We start from the raw sequence: 22,280 nt of genomic DNA on the forward strand, positions 1-22,280 counted from the left end.
TATATATATATATATATATATATATATATATATATATACATAGATATACGACTCCACTTTTTAGCTAGGAGACAATTTTCAACATAATTTAAGCTCAGTTTTCATTGAGTCCACTGTATTTTTGTGCATGAGAGAGAAGCCTTGTTCTAAACAAGGACTCTTTTTGTAAAATAATTACAATTTATATTGTGTATCTTTTTTAAATAATTTAAGTTTTTAATTTAGCATTTATCTTCTTTTACTGCAGACAACCTATTGACAAAATGTTGTTTCCTAGTCAGGTGTGTATGTGTGTGTTTGTCATTTGGTTTGCACACTGTATCAATAAAACTGTTTTTAAGTGCGTATCTTGAAAGTTTGTATGAGGCGTGCTATCTGACCAAGCAGAAAAGCACATTGATTTTACATATTAATGGTAAGGTGTGGTGACTTCAAGAGAACTTAATTAAATACTCTATGAAAAACAAACTTTCCAACTTGTTTTAAAGAACATGCAAGGAACAGAAGCATTAGAATAGTAATAATGTGAAATTCTAACTTTGAAGGAGAGTATAACTTCAATTACATATAATGAATATCAAATGAAGATGTGTTTTGTTGTTGATGTTAGAAACTGAATATATTTGTTTACACCAATACCTGCATTGCAATTATTTTAAAGATGTCTTTCAGTTTGGCCAGTTCTACATCATGTTCTGGTGTATTGGTATTACTATCATAAGGATCTTCAAATGAATATACTGATGAGTCTAGAAATAAGTTTTAAAATGTTAACAATGTAAGGAAATTTATAATGAAATTTACTTAGGGAATTATATAAAAAACACAAACACATCAAGATTTCTTTTTCAAACTGTTTACAGTTAAAATTTGTTACAAGCAAAAGAAGCAGTATTAGTTCAAAACAATAATCTGTGTCATGCCTAAAATAGATACACCACTGAAAGCTTGATAGACTGCAGTATTCATATTGAGATAGCATCAGCAGTAGTGGTGGCCCTGATAGATGAATATTTCTACCTTTTTAGGCTTCCAGCGCTGTTGTTGAATGATTTTCATCTGTTTCTGATATATCTCTTTGTCTTCAAGAGATGTTATTTCACTATCTTGAAACTAATTCTGCAGTTTATGATACACAAATTGCTATTTTGAACTAATATTACCCCTAACAAATTTTCATTCAGCCTGCTGGCTAGTTGCAACATTTGTGGTATTTGATCATCACTGAAATGAATACCACAGTTTATCAGGCTTTCAATGATGTATCTGCTTTACGTATGACATATAGATTACTATTTTGTTTACACTTCAGAAAATTTAGTTATATGGATTCATAAAAGTTCCTTTTTATTAGTATGTTCAAACTGGAAGAGAACTAATCACAGCTGATGAAGACTTTCTTATATTCAATGTAAAAGCTCTGAGAGTAAAATACTTTAATTGAAGATTGCACATACTTGATTGCTAGTTTGAATGAGAGAGAGATTTAGTATACCAAGCAACAAATGAGAGAGATTTAGATTATCAAGCAACAAATGTAATGAACTTGGCTCCAAATATGTAAAATATGACAAAAATGTTGATTAGGTAAAGATATGTAATGCAGATATATCACATGCATAGTGGTACTGAATTCTACAAATTGGGGGAAGGTATCCATAGCATAAGTCATGATAAGAAAAATACTTCAGGACTTCACCAATGACATAACATAAGACTAAAACTCATGAAAAATTGCTGTATTGTAAATCAATCCATTCAAGTCAGAGCAAGAATAGAGACATTAAAACACTGATGATGCCAAAGTCGATCAAATTATGTTGATCATTAGATCAACATAAGAGAAATATAGTATTATTAAATAAATAAGAACATAATTTGCATAAGTATTAAACTGAAACGAAGACAGTGTCTCTAATTCCACTAATAGGACAGTTTTATTGAAAATGATGACTGCCAGCTCACTGGCTTGTCAGTGCATATATCAGGTCATCCCATAAGTTCTGTCCGGTTTTACCTTTTTTAAAAGTGAATGAAATTTAATAGTATTTTAGAATGTCTAATGGAATTAAAAATAATTTTTATGCATTTGTGCACATTTAAACTAATTAAATATTATTTTACAGAATAATATGGAGGTATCCAAAGAGCATTTGAGCATTTGAGGCACATAATGATTTATGAGTACAAAAAAGGAAACTCTGCAACCAAAGTGACTCAAAACATACACTCAGTTTATGGAAAAGAATGTTTGAATGAAAGAACTTGCTGAAGATGGTTTGCAAAATTCAGAAGTGGAAATTTCAGCCTTGAAGATGAAGATCAAACAGGACATCCAGTTGAGTCTGATGATAAGCTCCTTAAGGCACTACTTAAAGAAAATCTTGCATTATCAGTTAAAGAATTGGCAATAAAGCTTAGTTCAAACCATACAACTGTTCATCGTCATCTTAAACAACTTGGAAAGGTTCCTAAACTTGGAAAATGGGTGCCTCATGAATTGTCCAAAAGCAACTGCAAATTCTGAGTTGACATCAGCTCTTCTCTTCATTCTTGCGAACTCATTTCACCCTTTTTGGATAGACTTGTGACTGGTGACAAAAAATGGATCTTCTATCAAAATGTTAAACGTCGTAAAAGGGAAAAAGCTCAACCACAACCGAGAAGAGAACTTCATGGGAAAAAGGCTCTTCTCTCTATCTGGTGGGATTGCAAAGGAGTAATTCACTTTACCTAATGCAACAGTCAGCAATTAGAGCATTTGAACCAAGCTTTAAAGATAAAAAGACTCGCTTTAGTGAACCAAAAAGGAGTGATGTTTCATCAGGACAATGCGTGACCCCACACTGCAAAGATCACATCACAGAAGATCAAAGAGCTTGGTTGGGAAAAAATTCCTCATCCATCTTATTCTCCCGACCTTGCTCCTTCAGACTACCATTCATTTCGTAGTTTACAGAATCATTTGGGAGTGCATAACTTTCGCAAGCCAGAAGGAGGAGGTCGAAACTGACATTTCAGAGTTCTTCGCTTTGAAACCAAACGAGTTTTACATTGATGGGATTGGTCTAGTTGACACTCCATCGGTTACAACGACAAGAGTTCCAGTTGATCTGATCAATGGAACAGCCTGCTCATGAAATTAACGGGCAAGTGGCTGAGCACTCCACAGACATGTGTTGATGGGATTAAAAAGCTTGTAAATAGATGGAAGGAAGTCATAAATAATCAGGGAAAGTACATTGACGATTAAATTTCAATTAAATATAACATTTGATCACTTGTTTTCTTTATTCAAAATTTGGACAGAACTTATGGGATGACTTGATAAATATTAAGCACTTTTATTAAAGCATAAATAGTTTACTCATAAATTTTATTTAAACTGTAGGTGCCTTCCATCAATTTACAGTATTTAGCATGAACTGAACTAGCTAGCTGCATATGTTCTGGACTCAAACATCTTTCTTCCACCCTCACAGTATTTCTCTCCCAGATGCTACATAAAGATTTCGCACTGTCTTCCCATCCCACAGAACTGCAAATCTTTGAAATTTCCTTCTTATCACATTTCTCATACAAAAGAAGAGCCCTATAAATGTTGAAAGTGAATATAAACTGTATTAATCTCACTGATCTGGAAAGGCTTGATTATTCACTTAGCACAGAGGACAAACTATTGAGTTCTCATCTAATCTTTCCTCTCATACTGAGTAAGGCTGCTTCCTAAATAGTACTGTTAGTTTTGGCCATTAGTTACTAATTAGAACCTTGTTCTTTTTCATGTTAGCTATCAGACATACAGATCTTATACTTAAGGTCTGAAATCTCATAGAAATAGCAGGCTTGTTACTTCTTAGGATATTTGATAGCTTCTGCTATGACAACAAAGCTAATAGACTATAACAGGTCATTCAACTACTTATTACAATAAGACTTTTTTGATCACACCAAGATTTCATTCTGATGCAGAAATTGGCATAACTATCCCAAAAAGTTTTATAATCAAACTTGCAGGGACCTTGCTTGGCCCTGCCTGAGATTTGAAACCAAATCTACCCACTTGTTACTTGTCAAAGCAAGCAGGGAAATCCTCTCCACACCAGATGATTGATGGGGAAACACTTGACCCCAAGGACTTGTGTTGGTCAAAGAAAAGTCAGTCCTTTGTTTAGGATTTGACCAAATTACTGACCATAGTCTATATAAAAGAGAGCAGTTATCTCTTGCTCATTTGTGTCAGCCATGACCAAGAGCAGCACTTTCCCTTCACTCGATATACAAAGAGCATTCGGCCACAAGAAAGGCGATGCCATCTTTATCCTTTCTTCCATTCTAGTCAGCACCATACATTCTTTACTCTTTCCCTTCTAAACTATCAACAACCAACCAGCGAGCGAACTTGTTGTCATTGCCACTACAATTACTACTGTATCTCTCTAACTACATATTGGGCAAACGAATAAATATACGTAAATAATATTTCTTCCTTTTTGGTGTTGATTCTTCAATGTTTACTGGTTACTCCAACGCAAGAATCTTCAAGTGCTACATCTACACACAACATTTGGTAGATGGCTACATCATATCGACATGATATGGCATGTCACTTCAGCCCACTACAAATGTTACAGCAATCACTTGAATGCCTTGCAGTATTTAATTATGTTCTTTTACAATTTAAGTGCAAATCTCATCAAAGTTGACTTTAACTTTTATAATTCTGGTTTCTATTTAATCAATTAATTTTACTCTTTACTACACTTGATGCAAATTTTTAAAATTAATATTATTGTTAGACTTTGAGTCATTAGAAATTATGATCCTCAGAACTGTATGAATATCCTTGCAAATGATGTTATCTGATGAACTATTTAACTAATATTTAAGTTACATGTTTCTCAGTGCACTGCTTCAAATTTGCAAATGCTGAAAACAATTTACTTGTTATCCATCTGGATGCAACACATCTTTGCATGTTTGATGTAATCTTATATTTGATCAGCAGTTTCAGAAAATCATATGCAAATCTCTTTGATTAATTATAGTCAAATTATTTATTTTTCAAATTTTCTTTTTATGCTATAACTGATTAGCTAAGTCTATTGAATTAATGACATAATACTGCTAAAAATGAATAGCATAAAGTTATTAATATATATAATCAACTCCTCTAATGTTGATAAAATACACATCACAAAAGGAGAATCATTCAACTACAGTAGTAGTTGAATAATATTCTTAAGGCCGTAATTTACTCACACACAGCATTTTTCAGAGCTTGTTGCTAATTCACTTCTTAACCAAATTGAAAATTGATAACACTTTTGAAGTGGACTGGTCCCTAGCTACATTTTGGCATTAAAAAAAATTGAGATTTGATCCAATAGAAAAAAGTTTACATCAAAATTTGCAGCAATGTTATAGGAGAGTAAGTAATGCCTCCAATCAAGTTTAAATCTAAATAACTTATTTACTTTAAAAGCAAAAATATATTTATCTTAGCTTCAATGATAGAAGAAAGCATGAGGAATTTCATAGTTTTGCTCCCATGCAACAAAAATTTGTATCAAAAAAGTTGTAAGGTAAAATATCGTGAAAATATAAGTAAGGCAAAAAATTGGATTCAAGTATTCTTTTATTTCAATCTTTTAACTATGGCCATGCTGGAGCACCACGTCTAGTCAAACAAATTGACCTCAGGAATTAAAGCCTAGTACTTATCCTTCAGCGTCTTTTGCCAAACCACTAAGTTACGGGGACGTAAACACACCAACATCAGTTGTCAAGCAATGGTGGGGGGACAAACACAGACATACATATATACACACACATACATACATACACACACATACATACATACACACACACACATACATACATACATATATATATATATATGTATATATATATATATATATACGATGGGCTTCTGTCAGTTTCCGTCTACTCACAAAGCTTTGGTCAGCCCGAGGCTATAGTAGAAGACACATGCCCAAGGTGCCACACAGTAGGACTGAGCCCGGAACCATGTGGTTGGTAAGCAAGCGACCTACTACACAGCCATACCTGTGCCTATTATAACTAACTTTTTTATTTTAAGAACAAACTATATTTTAATTAAGCTTAAATGGTAGAGCTCAACTCGAGGAATTTCATGGTATCAATCTCATGCAATGAAGTTTTAAAAGAAAAAAGTTAGTGTTTGTTTCTCAAATTTCAGGGTAATAATGTAGTTCTGTATTTTTTTATGAATATAGTTCTATAAGGGGACTTTTAATATATGTCATCATTGAGGTAAGGAAAAAATTATCAATGACATTGCTAATTGTCACATTATTAATTAGCATAATAGCATAGCCTGGAAAAAACATTGATTACATGGAAAAATGCGAGCAAGAGAAATAATATTCTTAAATTCATAAACCTGGAAAAGTACAGGACAAGGTTATTACACTTGGAAAAGTTCAGGACAAGTTATTACATCTGGTAAGGTACAGAACAAGAAAATTTTTACTTAAAATATTGCAGCTAAGGATAAAATTTGAATATTAAATATGGAATATTAAAAATTATTTACAAAGTAACATTATAATTAAAAAAAAAGTACCATCAATTTATTAAAATATCGACACACAAGAATATGTAAAAAATGAGAGCCAGAAGTACCAATATAGCTAAAGTTTTATGTGAAGTAGAATAGTATATATGGTAGGCAAATTCATGATGTAAAAAATAGGTGTTGGATCAAGACTAAAAATGTGAAGATTTGGCAACAACTTAGGCAATAACTCAAGTAAATTTTACTGTGAATTTGTTGTTATAGGTAGATTTTACTGTAATACATAACTAATTTTTGTATTAATTAGTAAGTACAATAAATAGACAATGTACTACTATTATTTTTTATAACCTACTTTCAAATTTCTAATTAATTAATAATCAAAAAATGAATTTTTTTTTAAGTGCAAAAAATATTTTAGTTGAGTTATTTTTTTATTTTTAATAGAAGTAACAAGTAATAACAAATAGAAGTAATAACTTGTAATAACTTTTTTTAGTTTTAATAAAAGTTAATATTTTCTAAATTTAAATATTTTATTTGAAATTTTATCATTAACTGCAATATTTTAAGTAAAAATTTTCTTGTTCTGTACTTTACCAGTTGTAATAACTTGTCCTGTACTTTTCTAGGTTTATAAGTTTCAGAATATTATTTCTTTTGCTCGCATTTTTCCATGTAATACATACTTTTTGTCACATGTTGCTAAAGCTTTGGTATCCTAATTTCTATATCTTCCCCCATAAATCTTCATTGTACATAAATTAAAAAGCTAATCGTTTCATCCCATTTGGTTATATTACATAATGAGAAAAAATATTTGATACCATATCAACTAAAATGTAAATAAATGAAAATAAAATAGCATTTTTCTCAGCTTACATTGTCAAAAGGAAAATTTTTTTCAAGTCATATTGTCAATATTTGAATTTTTTAAAGATTATTGGTGCCAATATCTGCAAAAAATTATGTGGATAAGTGAATTTGATAAGTGTAATCCATTCATCCACAAAAATTTATGCATAAACATATTTCTGTTACATTTCATTTTTTATGTTTTGTGAAAAACTTGTAGTTCACTCAGTTTATAACAAACTGAATAAATTTTGCTGCTTACATAAAATCTGAATATCCTACTAAAAATGTAAATTTTTAAAAAAGAACATTCATTTTGCTAATAAGTAATCCATTTGAACCTTTTAAGAAACAAATATAGAAAACAAACAAATATAGAAAAAAAACAATGGCACCTAACATTATGGAATCTGGATATACTGGATAGGAGTAATGATATAAGTGGTATTCAGTTATTATGCTTGTTATACATTGGATAAAAAATGCAACAAATCAAATTAAATTCTTTTGTACTTCCATTTTAATTTTATTCAGATAAAAAGATACATACCTGTCAATATTTTAATCATTTGTGATAACCTAAAACCAGATAAAATATCAATCATAAAATAAGAAATTATAAATTACAAAGTAGAAAAATATCAATAACAACAAAAAATAAATTTTGAAATAAAATCTAAAAAATAGAAATTCATGTTAAATTTTGTTGTATCTTGGGAGGGTCACTGTGTCAGTAATAAACACATGCACTGGTCCAGTTTTACTTCTTTATCAATTGGTTTGCTATTTAACCAACTAATTAATCAATTATTTGATCCATCATTTGATAAAAATCAATCAATCAGTTGTGTCTGCCAAAGTCAACATTCATTACCTTTTCAATGACAGGTTAGCTTCAGGTCTGTAATATTAGTTTTCTATTTTTTAGCTTCAGGTTCAATATTTATGTAGTTGTAGTGGGAATGTACTTGACAAAGGTAGGAAAAAAAGAAAGAGTGTGAATGCATAAATGTATGAGAGTGTTGTAGTTGGTTCTATGAGCACATCCATTAGAGAGAATGTGTGTGTCTACAAGTGTATGTGTATGTTCATGAGTGTACGTGGTGAAAAGTTTATTCATTGTGCACACACACATACACCAAAAAGCACATGCATGCATGCATGCATGCACGCACACACACACACTCGTTCTCTCCCTCCTTCTCTAATGTTCTTACTTACAAAACCAACACCACCACACAAACATGCATACACACACACACTTTCTTTCATTATTACTCTCCTTCTCAAGTACATTCCCACTCACATACAACTACATAAATTTTTTGAACCTAAGACTAAAAGACTGACCAACCTGAAGCTGACCTGGAACAGAGAGGGCATGACATTGAAAAGATCACAAATGGTAATGAAAGAATTTTCACAAACACATTATCTGATTTACCAAATGATTAACCAAACAATCTATTAGTTCAATCTATTAGGTCAAATAGTAAACTGATTGACTAATAATGAAGAAGTGAAATTGCACCAGTGCACATGCTTATTATTAGCACGATGAACCTCCTATGAGACAACAAAGTCTGTTTCAAAACACAATTTCAAATCAAGAATTTTGTAAATCAAATACAGAAAGAAAATGCTTTGATAATTTAGATTCTTTTTATTTTACATTTCAAATTTTTTTTCTGATTTAGTGAATCTTTTACGTTAATGAAATAAGAATGGACATGTTTAAGAAAAATATGCAAAAGGAACAATCAGCCAATAATAAAACTGAACATTGGAAATTACAATAAAAGCTAAGTTATATGCATTTGTTTACTACTCACAGTTGTGCTTATATAGTTTTATTTATTTGTTGTTTTTTTTTAGAACACTCTAGAGATTGGACAAGATGTATTTTGTTGGTGCATTTCTGCTTTGGCATGTTTCTATAGTTGGATGCCCTTCCTAATGCCAACTACTTTACAGCATGGACCAAGTACTTTTTCATGCCACTGAGGTCACCATGCAGTTAACAGGATTATGAACCCTGAGACTGGTGGAGGTCATCTCTATGCTAGAGGACAAGGGAATCGCTATGAGATGGGTGGGGTAGGTTTATCTAATTGGGAAAAGGGAGAAAGAGAAAATGTTCATTAGGAACTGCAAGAGACAGATAATAGCAATGAGGTGCCCAGATGGTCCCATGAAGCACAAGTCGAGTAGAAGCAGTTGGATCAGTTAGCAAGATTGTATAGAAAAGAGAATGAGGGAAGAAGGGACAGACTGATAAAATGGGTAGGGTTGAAGGGTGGATGAACAAGAACACTGAGCTAGGAAAGATAGAGGTTACGCAGAAAAGAGAGAGAGAGGGTAGTGAGCAGCAGGAGTAGTAAGATGGTCGGAGTTACCTATGGGGAGGACAAGAGAGGGAGATGGAATGGCCGGATAGTCTGTAAGAGTCAATGAAGAAGGGAGGCAGGCATAGTGCATGAGGGGAAGGAGAGAATTGTTGTAACATGCATGGGGAGAATGAAACATATCACTTCCAGAACTGTTACACTGAGGAAGATAAGTCTTTTTAAGAATCTTATATCACTGTGATCGGCGTTTTCTTTATACAACTGTATCACCATACCAGCATAGTCTCCTTTCTTGAACACATCTGATTCCTCTTATGCCAGTTTTTCATTCAGTATCTTAGTACTGATTCTTTCACACACTCACATTGCACATCCAACAGAACATGTTTACTTCATCTTTTTCCAGTCTTCTCAAGTCCTCTGTATTTAAGGCCCATGTTTTACTACCATGCAGCATTGTAATTCTAACACAAGCATCATACAATCTACCCTTTTATCTTAGGGAAAAAACCCTTGCTGTCAACAGTGGCAGTAGCTCCCTGAACTTTCTCCAACCCATTCTTACTCAAGTTACTCTAACTACTATACTTTTAAAGCAACCAACTCCCTTGCTAATCTCCTGGTAACAAAAGTTCTACTACTTCTAACAACTCATCTGAATAATTAAGAGACAGCTCCAGTGCATCATATATGGAATTTACATTCTTGGATCTCTGCAGGTGACTCTACTACATCTCGCGTGTCCATAGTTTACATCAAATACAGTAAAACCTTCATCTGTACCAGATTTACCTTCCATACCTGGAATTTCTTCTGTAATTCCCATATAGATTCAGCTCTCAGACCTAGATCATTAGAATATAGGAGTTCCCATATGGACAGCCAATCTTAAACTCCTCAGTAATGGCTGGACTATGATGGATAGATGACTGAGAACTGACTCTTGATGGACTATTATCATCACACTAAATTTATCTCTTGTCATTGCCAACTGTCATTTTACTTACTGTGTCCTTGTACAAAGTTTGAACTGCCTGCACAAGCCATTTGTCTTCATCTAGTTTCTTTAGAGTCTACCAAATTACTGGATGTGATACCCTGTTAAATGCTTTCTCCAAATCAACAAGAGCTAGGAGTAGTGGTAATTCTTAGTCAGGTATTCTCCTGCAGTTGCCTCATTAGGAAGGTTGCATCTGTATGCGTTTCCAGGTATAAATTCAAACTGCATCTATCCAGATATACTTTACCACAGATTAAATGGGCTGACTTTCTCCATGATGTTCACAATTCAGTCTAGAAGTTTGATTCCTTCATAGATGCTTCTCTCTAAGGCATCACCATTGCCCCTATAACAGTTTACAATGATATTGTTATACCAGTCATTGAGTATAACACCCTCCATCCTGAATGACTTTATTACCTATTTAAGTAGTAATCATGTATCCTACTTCCCCAGATACTTTAAGCATCTCTGCAACTAAGACTGATGGGCTTGCAGCTTTCCCTTCCTTCGTATCCTTGATTACTTTATTTACCACACTACTGTCAACTTGAATAGCTGGTCTCTTTATTGGCTCAGCATGGGATAATCCTTGTGTAATCCATGCATTCTCCACATTCAGCAGCCTTTCATAATAGCACTTTCTCACCATTTTCTTTTGTTCCATAACAATGAGTTTGCTTTTATCATCCAGAATACACTTTTCGCCAATATCTTCATTCTCTCTCACACGTTGCCTTGCACTCCTGAATATTTCCTGCTTCTGATCACCGTGTTGCAGAACATGAGCAAATCTCTTCCTTTCTGCTCAACTTTAGCCAAGCACACCTAACACCTAGATGCTCTTCTGGTCATTAGGTGGTGCTCCCTACTACCACTATCCTTCCAGTTTTTCCAAGCCTCTCTCTTAGCTTTGACTGCCCTATCAACCTTATCGTTCCACCACCATGTTATTTTTGGCTTGGCTGGGACTTTGCACCAACCACATGTTTGATCTGTAGCCCTAAGCAGGTTATTTCAAGTACACTCTTGGTTATTTATGCTATAGGTATCTAAATCTTCTTCTCTACAGACATGTGTGTCAGAATTTCTCTAAACCTGTACCCAGTTGCTGGAACTTTTCATTTCCAACAGGAGATATATAACTATACCTGCTGATTTCTTTTTCTTCTAATAAATAAGTGTTTCACTGAAATTCCTTAAAATAATACAGATAAGAACTGGGATTCAACAATATAGGTGGCTGCGTGGTAAGATGCATGCTTTCCAACCATATGGTTCCAGATTCAGTTCCACTGCATGGCATCTTGGCCAAGTGTCTTCTACTATACTCTCAAGCCAACCAAAGCCTTGTAAGTGGATTTGGTAGACGGAAACTGAAGGAAGCCCGTCATATATATATATGTGTGTGTGTCTGTGTTAGTCACCCCACCATCGCTTGACAAGTGATGTTGATGTGTTTACATCCCTGTAACTTAGCGGTTTGGCAAACGGGAAGAATAGAATAAGTAAGTCTTGGGGTCAATTTATTTGACTAAAGGTAGTGCTCCAGCATGACCACAGTCAAATGACTGAAACAAGTAAAAGAATAAAAAAATACTCACCAGCTATTTAGAGTTGCTTTCTTGCAGACTAACAACTCCACCCAGTCTTTATACTGTGACAGAGTAGCCATTAAACTTAGTCGAAATTCAGAACAAGAAACACAGTTCACATCCTTTTTAGTTTTTAATTCCATTTTATCAGCAAAATTAACAAGTTGTTTCTTTATTTCAATGACCTAAATTAAGAAAATTTTCCATGCATTAACTCATAAATAAGCAAAATATTCAAAAAAGGTATTCATTTCTCCTTTATTTAAAATAAATTACGGCTTACCATGAAATATATATGTGGGGATACTGAAAAGTGCCCGGCTTTGGGTAAAAGAAAATACAGGAGGATCAGTTGATTATGATTTAATTGAACATATTCCCCTCTCAGATGCACACACATATTACAGTGGTCCTTCAGTTTTTCTAAGTCCTGGTAATGAACTCCAAAGATTGGTCCTCCAATCAGGCCTTTCGTGATACCCTTAGAGCCAGGAACTTTTCAGCACCCCCTCGTAACTAGCTGACGCCATCTATAATTCTATTCAGATTTTAATTATTTTTGTACGCTTTTTCAGACAGGCAGTCACATATATTAACAGAATACATATATATTACATATAAAGAGAATGCATGATTTCTTTTCTATTTCCTTCCTGTTCTACATGCACTGAACAAAACCAGGATGCAAAAATGATTTTATATCAATATTTTGTTTTTTGTTTTTTACCCAATGAAATTAATGACTACATCAGAGCAGATTGAGAAGACAATACACACACACACAAGACATACTGAAACAAAACTTTTTTTTTCAAATTGATAATGTATGAAAGACCAGAAGACAGGCTGAGATGTACACGAACATAGGTACAGCAGTATATATTAGCTTTGTAATTATTGACTTGAGACCTAGTAAACAATGATAAACACTAATTTTATAACTGATTTTTATAATGTATAAAAGAAAACCAGAAGACAGACTGAGACTAAACTAACTTAACATGGATGATTATAAATTTTACTCAAAAAAGGTGTTGTGACGCCTAATACCAGTTGCCATTTTGGAGAGTTTGTCCACGCATGCACAGGGACATGTCTTCCAGAAGGCATGTAGGAAGTCCCTCATGCACATGCGTGGTCATCCCATATCCAAGCATTCCTGCCTTTTCTCTACCTCTTAGCGCTGCACCTTCGAAGACACCAGACCACTAAGAGCCGCTCCATCAACTCTACCTTGAGTCAACACAGTCTACCACGGAGACAGTGAAGAATGACTTAACCATCCAGCAACTCCACCGATGCTGTCTTCACACCAACCATAAAGGGCGACCTGGCAAAGCCGTTACCCTGAGATGTAAGGCTGAGCAACTCGAAATAAATATTTGTTATGCTGTTATTCAATTCATTCAGCATTTTCATTTCTTTATTGAAGAAAATTGATTGTACGGGATAGGGTTACCCAAGGATGGTGGCCCTATCACCTACAAACTGGTGACCCCTAGAAAAGAATTTTGAGCAGCCGACATGCAGACCTACAAACTGGTAACCGCGGAAAACGAATTTCACGGAAAACGAATTTCACGAAGCATGATTCTGAACCAGCACTCATTCAGCCACTATTGTGAAAGATAAAATGGAGCATTCTTCCACAACAAAGCCGACATGTCTGTCTCTCGTGTCATTTCTATTTTCTGTCTTACACAGTGAAGAAGAAGAAACAATTAAAAAAGAACAACCGCCGAAAAAAGCACATGGTGTCAGTATGTGCTATAGTTGTATTTATACTACATCTCACCACTAACGTTTTGCTTTTTATTTACGTCTAAAAGGACAACAGAAAAAAGATATAACACACTTAATTTCTCACTTAATTTCTCTGCCTTGTATTGTATTTTCCTTGCAGAAAAAAAAAATACGAGAAGATTGGTGACAATTTTTTTTCCTGCACGCAGTACAAAGCAACACACACACACACACACACAGAAGAAAAAAAAAAAGCAAACACCATTGTTTTTTTTACGCAAATATTTTTCTCTCTTTTTCTCTCGTGCACACTTGCTTCCAAACATAAAACAAGAACAGGAAAAAATTTTGTTTCTTATCATTGGCGTTGTTATTGCTTTTTATTTGGTGTCCTCGTATAAAAAAAATTTTATTCATTGTTTCTTTTCTTCCCTTTTTTTCCTTGAAGGAATCATCCTAAAACAAATAAAGTCGCCACCATAGCGGATCAAATTCTCGAATTTTCCACCCAGCCTGCACATGGCACCTGTCTCTGTTCTGAGGCTTCATCAACAGCCTCACATAAATCCTCTCCCTCCTATGGTGTTTTTGCTGATAAGCTCGAAGAGCTCACGTGTCGGTTGGACATTCTATGCCGGGTTAACAAGCCTTTTTCCCACGCTCGCTCTCGCAGATCTCCTGGTTTGTGCTGGTACCATACCAAATTTTCTGAAAAGGCACACAAGTGCATTCAGCCATGCTCTTTTAAATTGTCGGAAAACTTCCAAGGGAGGGATTGAGCACGTCAATTTCCTCCTCTGCACTTTCTTTTAATCGTGCAATTTTTGTCAAGGACCAGGTGTCGAAGAATTACTTCATGGTTGACACCGAGTCGTGCTGTAGTATTTGGCCTCTTCGCCTTATTACTGACAAACCTAGGCGTTCACCTATAGTTATGCACGCGATTGATTCCTCCGTGATACATACATTTGGTCAGCTTTCTCTGCGACTAGACATTGGTCTTCGTAGAGATTTTCAATGGGTTTTTGTCATAGCTGACATACCGCATCCTATTTTGGGTGCGGATTTTTAAAATCATTTTAACTTATTGGTAGATGTTCGGCGTCGGAGGCTTGTTGATGGTTCGACATCTCTCTTTACGCCGGCAAAGGGCTCTACCAACCCAACTCGTAGCCCAGCATTTTTTATTGCCACTGCTGGGGATGTTTTTCATTCACTGCTAGCTCCTTTCCCGAGCTGGTGATATAACTTTTAGGCCAGCTAAGCCAGCACATTCCACCCTCCATTTTATCACGACTACTGGGTCGCCTGTTTTTTCACGCCCATGGCGTCTGGCACCGGACCGTCTCAAGACGGCTAGGGCCGAGTTTGAACACATGCTTCAACTCAGCCTGATACGCCCCTCCACCAGCCCATGGGCGTCTCCTCTTCATTTGGCACAAAAAGGTGATTCTGATTTTTGCCCGGTGGGGGACTATTGATTCTAATGGGATCAAACCCCTTCCTGCTAAGGTCGATGCCATTCAGCGCATTGCACCTCCTTCTTCTTTGTGTCAACTTCACCATGTTTTGGGTATGGTTAATTTTCATCGCTGTTTCATAAACCGATGTGTGGACAAGCTGCTTCCTTTAACACAGCTGCTGAAGGGCAATTCTAAAAAGATGCCCAACTCACTCTTTCAGCTGAGTCATTGTCTGCCTTTGAGTCAGTGAAACAGGAACTATCCTCAGTTCCTGTTCTTGCACATCCAGCTCCTGATGCTCCGCTTTCTTTATCTGTGGATGCATCAGATTCTGCAGTTGGTGCTGTTTTGCAGCACACCGTAGATGGTGAAACGAAACCTTTGACTTTCTTTTCTTGCCAATTGCAGCCTGCTGAACGCAGATACAGTACCTTTGATCATGAGCTTTTAGCGATCTATCTGTCAATCTATTTTCAGCACCAGCTTGAGGGATGGGAGTTTGTGATTTATACTGATCACAAGCCCCTTACGTTTGCTCTATCTTCTAAAACGGACAAACTTTCCCCTCGTGCTTTCCGTCACTTGGACTATATTTCCCAGTTTACAAGTGACATTCGTCACGTGCCAGGGACGGAGAACATCCTAGCTGATGCTCTCTCTAGGCTCCCTGTCAATTCCATTTCTTCTCCTGCAGCAATTGATTTAGTTGCTATTTCGCAGGATCAGCCATCTTTGGAGAAGTTGGATTTAACTTCACCTAAGTTCAATTCTTGTAAGTTTGCCTATCTTCCGCTCCCTTCAGCTGAAGGCTCTATTTTATGTGACATCTCCACAGGTTCTCCCAAGCTGTTTGTACCCGAGAACCATCAACGTTCTGTTTTTGATACCCATCATTCGTTGTGATATCCGGGCATTGCTGCCACAGTAAAGCTTGTTACTGCTCAGTTCTTTTGGCCCAATATGCGGCGATCGATTACCACTTGGGCACGCGCTTGTATGAAGTGTCAGAGTGCTAAAGTCCATAGGCATGTTCGTGCTCCGCTTGGGCAGTTTCCTTCTCCTGAGGTCTGTTTTCGCCATGTCTACCCTGACCTGGTTGGACCGTGGCTTGTGAGTCGCGGTTTCTTGTATATTTTAACTTGTGTCAACTGGTTCTCCCGTTGGCCAGAAGCCATTCCTACAGCAGATATTTCTGCTGAGACCGTTGCAAAAGCTTTCGTGTCTGGCTGGATTTCTTGGTTCGGTGTACCAACAAGCTTGACCACAGATCGTGGTCGACAATTTGAAGCTGTTTTATTTCGTGAATTGTCACGAATCCTGGGGGTGCATCATATACACACCACTAGTTACCACCCCACTTCTAATGGGATGGTGGAGCATTTTCATAGGCAGCTTAAGGCCGCTTTGCGTGCCTCGCTGAATCCACAGTCATGCACTGAAGTTCTTCCTGTCGTCCTCCTTGGATGTCAGACTGTGGTTAAAGCAGACCTGGGTTTTTCTTCAGTGTACGGTATCACACTGGCGTTGCCTGGTACAATGTTGGTACCAGACACGTGACAGTCTCTCAATACAGAGTCTTATGTCACTCGACTACGCAGTTATTTTTCTACCCTTCCTCCTATGGGTCCCTGACACCAATCTTCACCTTCTAAAGTGCCATTCGATCTTAATTCTTGGACGCATGTTTTTGTTAGGGATGATTCTGTCAGAGGACCCCTTGTTTCTCCTTATAAAGGACCTTTTTGTGTGCTCTCTCGCACACCCAAATTTTTTAAAATAGACACTAATGGGTGTACGGAGACTGTGTCTGTAGACCAATTGAAAAAAAGCTTATCTTGATAAAACTACATCTTTCATTGACACTACTGCCATGCCCGTCTTTCAACCTTTGCATACACCTTTGTCAACACCATCACCACTGCATACACCTTTAACACAACGTTCATCGTTGCCACCTAACTCGGGCGAACCCTATGTCACTAGGTCTGGCCAAACGGTACATTGGTCAAAGAAACTGTCAAAGACCATTTATATTTGACTGTATATTGTTACATTGAACTTTCAGCATTTTCTTTTGTACCAATTGCCCGAACTGTGTTTTCCCTTTTTTTTTTTTTTTTGTGCTGAGCAAACCACACGGAAATTTCTTGCGCCACTGCATCAAACATGATGAAATAAAGAAAATGCAGTGAATTAAGCAAAACTTTTACATCCAACAACACCTTCCACCATGCTGAACTTGACTTGTGCCACTGGAATATTGCTTTCCTCGTGCATTGCGTTGCAATTTTGTTGGGGTTTTTTTTTCGTGTTCTGTGTAACCCATTTCTTTTCAATTGCATATTGTGTATAGTGTTCCAGTACATACGTACATTTTTCTTTTGCATGCATGTACATTCATTTCTTTGCTTTGTGCATCTTTTTTGCCACATCTTGAGGGTGTTTTCAGTAGCCATCTTGCCTCAGGTGCCACTCCAATTTTTCTATTTTCGTGCTTCCGCACTCGAGGGAGAGCCATGTAGTGACGCCTAATACCAGTCGCCATTTTGGAGAGTTCGTCCATGCATGCGCAAGGACATGTCTTCCAGAAGGCATGTAGGAAGTCCCTCATGCGCATGCATAGTCATTCCCACCTTTTCTCTACCACTTAGTGCTGCACCTTTGAAGACACCAGACCACTAAGAGCCGCTCCATCAACTCTACCTTGAGTCAACACAGTCTACCACGGAGACAGTGAAGAATGACTTAACCATCCAGCAACTCCACTGACGCTATCTTCACACCAACCATAAAGGGCGACCTGGCAAAGCCGTTACCCTGAAATATAAGGCTGAGCAACCCGAAATAAATATTTGTTATGCTGTTATTCAATTCATTCAGCGTTTTCGTTTCTTTATTGAAGAAAATTGATTGTACGGGATAGGGTTACCCTAGGATGGTGGCCATATCACCTACAAATGTATTGTATAAGCTTTAAGCAGTAAAATAATAATAAATTGATAAAGACAACAGTTGAAAATTTACTTTATATGTTGTATAATGACTTCCCTGTGCCTGATGAGATCTAGCTAAATTTTCTATATCAGGTTCATTGTTAGACAAAAGAAGTCATAAGTCTCCTCTTTAACTTATTGCAAACTTATTTTGTTGCTTAGTGTCAGCGGTATCAGCACTTGTGACACTGCACTGAATCCTTTCTCTATTGAATATGAAGAAAGAAAAGCAATGAGCAATAATTTCAATTCTTGCCAAAGTTGAGAATACTTGCTTTGCATTTTAGGCTAGAATGATTGATAACCAAGCTGCTGAAAATATACTTTTGCTTTGAAATAATTTTTTAAGTCAATAATTTCTTTGTGCACTCTTGGTTGAGCCAAAGAGACATAAGAAAAAAATGGATTTATAACCCAATCAAGTACTTTAAGATGAATAAAATCTTTAAACTTTATCATTAAGTCTTCATTCACTATCTGCAGATGAGAACAATAGCATGCTATATCCATATCTAATATTAAATTGCAATCATTGTTTTCTATTATGTGCAGGCTTAGAAACTGTAAAAACCTCTCCTCCAGAATCTCTCTTTGTTGAATGATTATTAGCTGTTAAATGCATTTATAATTCTCTTTGCTTTAATTAAATTCATATTATGTCAGAAAAATATGCAATGTCAATTCTTTTATTGCTTAGTTTATTATACCTGTCATCATATGAATTAAGAATTTCTAAAACAGTATCATAAAGATCACTTCAAACAATTTCCAGTTGAGAGCTGTTGCACATCAGTATGAATCAACAGGTCCTTAAATTTTTCTTTTTTTTCCTGGCAAAGCTTACAAAAAATAGTCATTCACTGAATGAGTTTTGATTTTATTTACATCATTCAATGTCATGTAGTCAATCACTAAGATGTTTTGCAACCAAGTGTTCTCAATGAATAACACAATGAACTGCAAACATATACCCTTTTACTTGTTTCAGTCATTTGACTGCAGCCATGCTGGAACACCACCTTTAGTCGAGCAAATCGACCCCAGGACTTATTCTTTGTAAGCCTAGTACTTATTTTATCGGTCTCTTATGCCGAACCGCTAAGTTACAGGGACGTAAACACACCAGCATCGGTTGTCAAGTGATGTTGGGGGGACAAACACACACATATATACATATATACGACAGGCTTCTTTCAGTTTCCGTCTACCAAATCCACTCACAAGGCTTTGGTCAGTCTGAGGCTATAGTAGAGGACACTTGCCTAAGGTACTACACAGTAGGACTGAACCCAGAACCATGTGGTTGGTAAGCAAGTTACTTACCACACAGCCACTCCTGCACCTATGTGGAACTGCTTCCTTTAAATGTGCTATAACTCCATGATAACAGCCTATCATAGTTGGTGCAGCATTTGTTATACATGCAATGCAAGGGGGTATCCAAAAGAAACAGGAATTTTGCACTATTATTTTATTCACTTACTTTTACATGTTTACCCTTTTATCACCATCAATGTATTCTCCATTTGAAGTAATACATTAGTTAAAGTGCATTTTCTGCTGTTCGAAGCAGTGCCAGAACTCATGCAAAGTGATGTCTTCTAATGCTTCCATCATCCTTTTCTTCACCTCTTCCACATCTGCAAATTCCATAGCACCAACTTTCGTCACCAGTGATGACCTTTAGAAAAAGGTCTGGATCAACTTCCAACTGTTCTTTTAGTTTACGACATGCATTCAGTCATGACTGCCTTTGATCTTCCATGAGCAAACAAGGCACAAATTTTGCTGCAACTTTTTTCATTCACAATTTTCTCTCACACACTGTCTTGCAATCTGAAATACTTCAGTTCTTTGGTCCTCACATTGCTGAACATTGGCAAACTTCTTTTCTGCTTCTCCTTTGGTTATGTATACCTGTCGCCCAGCCTCCCTTCTGACTATCTGGTACAGTTCCCTGCTACCCCCACTCTTCCAGGTTTTCCAGGCCTGTTTCTTTGCTCTAATGGCCTTGTCTACTGTATTATTCCACCAAAACGTTACCCTAGGTCTGAAAGGGACTTTACACCAGCTGCAGATTTGGTCTGTGGTGCTCAGTACGCTGTCCCATAGGAATTTCCAGTTGCCCTCTATATCTCAAGTCTGTAGCTCCTCCTCCCTCTCATCAAATTTCTCAAGGAGGATGTCTCTAAATCTCTAACCATGTGAATGGTTTTTTAGCTTCCAAATCCTTCTTTTCTAGATTGGTCTGCTTCTTGGCATCCTTCTGGCTTCGAGTCTAAAGTCACTAATGACTAGTCTATGCAGTGGAGTACATTCTTCACCAGGGAAGGTCCTTGTATTTAAGAGCAACCTTGCATCCCGCTGTCTGGTGAGGATGAAATCAATCTGGCCAGCAGAGTTGCCTGATTGATAGGTTATCAGGTGGCTTCTAGCTTCCTGAAGTTGGTGTTGCAGATTAATAGGTTGCTTGCATCACAGAACTCCAGTAGCCTAGTTCCCTCTCCATTTCAGGAACCAATTCCATGACCCCCGTGAAGACCATGGAAGATACCAGATCATAGTCTGACATACCCATTAAAATCTTCAGCTGCAAAGATGAGGTCATTGCCACTCGTCTTTGAAGTAGCCTGTAGAATGGTATCATAAAAGTGGTCCTTCTGATCATTTGGCAGGCCCACTTGTGGGGTGTAGGCAGAGATAATTGTAGTTATACTATTCTGCAAGACTAGCCTGAACTTAAGCACTATCGCATACCCTGACTACCTCTATGACCTTATCCACCCATTTCTCTGCAAGGAGTATGCCTACACCCACTATTCCATCACTGTTACTTTCCCAGAAGATTTTATACCTATGTACCTTGCCTGTGACGACCCTGGCTGAAGCTCCTCTGCACCTTACCTCTTGTATGCAACATACATCAACACATCTCCGTTCAAGCATCTCTACAATCTCACTAGACCTACCTTTCAATGTGCCTACATTGACAGTGCCAACTCTAAAAATTGGGAAAGGAATGTAGGAGGAGGCATGGGAAGGAGAGATGTTATTCAGTGCCTGAAAAGAAGGTCTTCGTGTTCGTGTTTGATAGACATACTACACTTGTTCTCACTTTTGATCTGTCAGCATTCAAACATTCAAGAATGTTAAGATTCTTGCTCCTACCAGGGGTAAGAGTAAGTGTAAGCGGCATTGTAAGTATAAGCATTATGAACAACGTAAATTTAAGCATCATTGGTGCTGCAGATATCAGTATAAATAAACAAATATAAATAAATAGATAAAAGTAAATATGAATATCAATATGCCAATGTTAGATTAAGTAGGTGGGTAGCTAAACTAGTTGCATTAGTCCTGGGAGAAAGAGAGGGAGAGAAGGGAGGCGAAATTGCAAGTATGACAGAGGATACCACCAGTGAGAGAAGAGAAATATCTGGTATTGGTGGTGGTGGGGGTGGGAATGGGCAGGTGCACTGAACAAGCAAGGGTTAATTTAAGAGACAGTACAAGAAAAAATATGTAGCCAACTTGAGAACATGGGAGGGAAGGAGAGCTAAGGGTGTTAGGGAGATTTCATTTGGGAATTGCATGAAGAATTAAGGAGAAAACTAAAGCTGAGAGAGAGAGAGAGATTAGGAAGTTATATACTGAAGAGTCATATATATATATATATATATATATATATATATATATATTATTATTATTATTATTATAATTA

General features: G+C 36.5%; 1 protein-coding gene across 2 annotated transcripts in view; it reads right to left on the minus strand.

Moving 5' to 3' along the window:
- Positions 1–578: 578 nt before the first annotated feature.
- The window catches only part of LOC106880968 (putative leucine-rich repeat-containing protein DDB_G0290503), a 56,494-nt gene continuing 34,792 nt past the window's right edge, over positions 579–22,280 (minus strand). Inside the window, exons 8-10 of one of the 2 annotated variants that reach the window (XM_052965932.1) lie at positions 12,370–12,545; positions 7,968–7,996; positions 579–749 (exon numbers count right to left, since the gene is read on the minus strand). In XM_052965932.1, the coding sequence (XP_052821892.1) occupies positions 628–749; positions 7,968–7,996; positions 12,370–12,545 (327 nt within the window). In that variant the 3' untranslated portion in view covers positions 579–627. The remainder of the gene's footprint in view (positions 750–7,967; positions 7,997–12,369; positions 12,546–22,280) is intronic. The other variant, XM_014931146.2, reaches the window with a different exon arrangement.

Source organism: Octopus bimaculoides, chromosome 2 (genome assembly GCF_001194135.2).
Source record: "Octopus bimaculoides isolate UCB-OBI-ISO-001 chromosome 2, ASM119413v2, whole genome shotgun sequence".
NCBI lineage: Eukaryota > Metazoa > Mollusca > Cephalopoda > Octopoda > Octopodidae > Octopus > Octopus bimaculoides.